The sequence below is a fragment of the Quercus lobata genome, chromosome 2, assembly GCF_001633185.2.
Source record: "Quercus lobata isolate SW786 chromosome 2, ValleyOak3.0 Primary Assembly, whole genome shotgun sequence".
Taxonomy (NCBI): domain Eukaryota; kingdom Viridiplantae; phylum Streptophyta; class Magnoliopsida; order Fagales; family Fagaceae; genus Quercus; species Quercus lobata.
The window spans coordinates 62,184,666-62,188,913 of NC_044905.1; the positions used below are offsets into that span (position 1 = coordinate 62,184,666).

The window sequence follows — 4,248 nt, forward strand, 5'->3', positions numbered from 1 at the left end:
ATATTCCCTATATTTACAAGTCCTACTAAAAAGTTGTTAAAATATTATTATGTCCTTAGCATTATTCTATTTTTTCCAAAACCTTATAATTCGATTAGTCGATATCTTTTTGTGCTTTCAATGAAAACGTCAAGAGTTCAAATCACTCCCTTGATTATAGAATTATTAAAATAAACAAAAAATTACTTCCAAACCGTTTGAAGATAAAAATTTTCAACCCACTACATGACAATGTACTTTTAGTCACATGATTTATTAATAAGTCATATGACTTATTTAAGTATGTGGATGGCTGTTCGAGCCACACGTAATGGATTTGAGAATATTTTTCTAATGGTTTTCCTAATTATAGAATTATTAAAATAAAAAATTATTTCCAAACTGTGGGGGCCGGTTAATCAATAAATTATTAAAATCGTGTTAACTGGGCTTGTGGCCCATCCGAGGACGTAAAACTGTCTGAGGAGGTTCATATCAGGTTATAAGGGTAATCAAACGAAAATGAGAGTAGATATCACGTGAGGTGAGTTCAGTATTCGTCTGAGGACAAAATCCTTCTCGGCAGTATGAGTCCGAGGACGACCTGAACGCCATATTGTTACAAACACACTTCAGAGCTACATTACCACTGAAGGTGGGACATGGGACCAAGGGTAAGAAAGAAAAGGTAAACAAATATCGTTAACAACAGTTGTCTCCGTATTAATTGCCTCTCAACCAACTCTCTGGCCGCATTAATGTGGAAGTGATGCCTAAACAGTGATGAGGCAGCCTTACAACTGCTGGTTGGAGGTTCCAAAAGGTATTGGATGAGACAGGAAGGGATCCCCCGAACCCAACCTACACGTGTGTGGTGAAGATGATACCAAGAGGACAATATATAACATGGAAGAATGCATTGAGAAAGAGAGATCGGAACTTCTAAACGAGTAGTACTTAGAAGAAAATCTTATGAAATAAAGAACTGAACTTGTTTTAAGGAGAGATTGATCGTTATATTAGTGTTAATCCATCTATAAACGTTAAGTTTAATCGTTTTTTTTTTGGAGTTAACCTAGTTCTTTGACATCCACGTTCTACAAATTTATTGTTTGAGCCTTTAACGCTCGAACCCAATACGAATTTGGGATCGTTACAAATTGAGTCCTTACACAAACCTTTTGAAGATAAATTTTTCCAATCTACCTCATGACAATGTACTTTTAGTTACATAATTTATTAATAAGTCATATGACTCATTTAAATACATGGATGGTTTTCCAAGTCACATGGGTTTTAAGAGATTTTTCTAAATAGATTTGAAGCAAAACTTTGTTTAAAAATAGACTAAGACTGACTATACAATATTTTCCATAGAGTAAAGCTAGTACATATATAGTTTTAAGAAATCACTTTAAGAATGAGCTACATTTTATTTTATTTTTTTATTTTTTTTGATAAATTTACTATGATCATATGGTGCCCAATAGAGATGGTTTTTGGTGAAGGTAGAATTTGATCATTGTGTGACAATCAAGGTTCTATGATGGGACTTACCTAATTTCTAGTCTGACAATAAGGTAATTAGAATTCAAGAAAACGGGTTACATTTCATTCAAACACAGAGACAGAGTGAAGATAGATTTAAAAATATTAAAACTTGCAGATATTCCAAACTCCAACTAAAAGCTTTAATCCTCCAAAATTCCTCTTCCTCAGCATCACATTCTCAACAAAAAGTAGAAATGAGTCGGAGTCTTTTCTGTACATGAGCCTTTGAACTAAAACCATTCATTTTTAAGGATTAAAGAAAGATGTGCCACACTTGCATTTCCATCCTTCAGGCTCATAATTGGCATATTGAACTCCAATCTGATCAGTGGTTGTGGGTGTTTGAATAGGATCACAAGGTATGCAGCCTTCACATTTGTGCTGACAGTTTGGTGGTCTTGAACCCAGCCTACTCAGCCACATGTATGTCTTTTCATTCCCATTTTCAAGTCCCTGGGAAAAAAAAAAAAAAAAAAAATCAATCAATGAGACATAGCAACTGACAAAATTCTTTAAGTATTTTCAAAATACGAAAAAATTGTGTCCCTTCCTCTTATTTATGGCAAACCTTATCATGAATTTAATGAGTAAATTTCGCCATGAATGTGAAAGGAGGGAGATGCATTTTCCGTGGTTTGGAGTATCCAAGAATTACCATACCAACATAATCCCATTTTGTGAGTGTGTGTGTACGCGAGAGAGAGAGAGAGAGAGAGAGAGACCTGTTTTGAGTCATGGGCAGCTTGTGTGAAATGTGGATTTTGGCCTGTTTACATGGAAGTATATAAAATAAGTAATATAGTAGTGGGAGCTGATTTAATTTCACCAAAAAAATAAAACAGAAATAGGCAAGATCACGAGGAGAAAGTTATGTGAAATCAAACACTTGAAGTCAAATGAATATAAGCAATGCTTTTCCTAACACCAAAAGTAAAAAGTTAATTCAAGAAAAGTTAGAAAGAACAAACTACAAAGAAGCATTTTCTTTCTGTGGGGGGAAAAGTTGAAGTAGGAATCTGAAAAAGAAAAAAGAATATGCTAATAATAAAGAGAGAATCAGACAAATGTTGTACAGAGAGACATGTATGTAAAGGGGCATGAACACCGAACCTTGTAGAAGAGCAGCATCATATGATTCCAGAGGCCTGCCTGTTACAGAAATACAGGACATTATCTGCATAATAGCTATTAGGGAATAGGACATTCTTTTCTTCATCTTTCTTTCAGAGTCTAAATTAGTTCCGAATGATGATGATCTTTGGGCTTTTAGGCCTTTGCGTGTATGTATGTGTTTGAGAGAGAGAGATGGGTTTGAGTCACTCACTTCAAGAAGACAAAACAAACACACTGAGAGGAGAGATTTTTGCTTCTCAAGGCTTCACACTCTTTATCTTACTGTGAATGACGAGAGGTTTTGCTTCTCAAGCAAGTGAAGTGACTACTATGCCTTGTCAAACAGCATAGAATGCAAATGCATTTCTGTCTCTTTTGTGACAAACTCACCTATAAACTGTATGATAAACAAAGGTGTAGTACTGTTTGTGTCATATATGCCTAGGAGAATAGCTTCCCAACCTATTTATAAAAAAAAAAAAAAAAAGAATAGCTTCCCAACCCAAAGCTTTTTAATTATCCTCCAGTAGCCAGTCAGCAATAACCTTCGGAATTTAATAAAAATCCTTAGGCAGCCTAGGTAGACTAAGGGGTCCCCTTCTTGCAAAGAAAACTCTTCTTGGAGTTTTGGACATTTCCACTTTATTGTTTTTACTCTTTTTTTTTTCTTCCCTCCTAGCCAGGTAACACAAATAAATATATCAAACAAATTGAGGACTAGTTTGTCAGACCTTACAAATAATTTATAAAATATATAGTTTGTCAGACCTGAATTCTAATTTATTTAGCTTAGGTACAATTTTTGAAAACTTTTGAATATAATTATATTCTGAATAAGTTTTTTAAACCCAATAAATCAACAAAAAATAAACACTTCCAAACAAACACTGTTGAAGGAAGCAGTGGGATTGTCATTAAGTGAATGATAATTAAATATTGTACTTTTGATTGGGTCAAATCGTACAGGTTCGATGGGGAAACACACAGCTAATCTGCTGAATCCTGATGACTCTCTAGATCAGGAACATCCATATGGGTGGGCCAAGAAGATGGATGGTGTTGATTACACAATGGTAAATATTGGCAATCCTTTGATGATGTTGATTACACAGCAGTGCAACCATTTTCAATTATTTTTTTACCAAAGCTAATTAGATACACTCAAGTACTATTTTGGTAAAAGTAGAAATTCGTTGACTAGCTCAGGCAAAAAAAAAAAAAAAAAGAATCCTCGTTGACCATAGTCACACCAGTACTATTTTGTAAGAAATTAAATTACTACGGAGAACCTTAATAAATTTCTGAGCGTTTTGCAACTTTGACAAGACGGTTGGTTATGCAACTAGTGGTGCTCCGGATTTGGATCCCATCTCATGAGTCATGCCTGTGCACCAACAAACCATCCATGCCTCAGCTTCGAAAAGCATAGTCAACCATTTGCTATTGTTCATTATTTTATAAAAAAATAATAATAAAAATGAATTGCTATATGTATTATATTTTATGCTATTGTTACGGGTTGCTGAGATTTAAAATTAGCCATCCAAAAGAATAAAGCCAAAGTTTAATTATAAAATTAGTTATAACTTTACTCAATAAAATAAA

The 4,248-nt window shown here is 34.1% G+C and overlaps 1 protein-coding gene across 2 annotated transcripts; it reads right to left on the reverse strand.

Moving 5' to 3' along the window:
- Window positions 1–1,601: 1,601 nt before the first annotated feature.
- On the reverse strand, window positions 1,602–3,054 carry LOC115957404 (EPIDERMAL PATTERNING FACTOR-like protein 3). 2 transcript variants are annotated; one of them, XM_031075640.1, is made up of 4 exons: window positions 2,641–3,054; window positions 2,502–2,546; window positions 2,253–2,296; window positions 1,602–1,983 (listed from the first exon to the last, which is right to left on the reverse strand). In XM_031075640.1, the coding sequence occupies exons 1-4, from the start codon at window positions 2,744–2,746 to the stop codon at window positions 1,777–1,779; spliced, it is 402 nt and encodes a 133-aa protein (XP_030931500.1). In that variant the 5' UTR covers window positions 2,747–3,054; the 3' UTR covers window positions 1,602–1,776. The 2 variants fall into 2 exon arrangements, with proteins under 2 accessions (XP_030931500.1, XP_030931508.1); XM_031075648.1 differs by lacking the exon at window positions 2,502–2,546 and having other exon boundaries at window positions 1,605–1,983.
- Window positions 3,055–4,248: the final 1,194 nt, after the last annotated feature.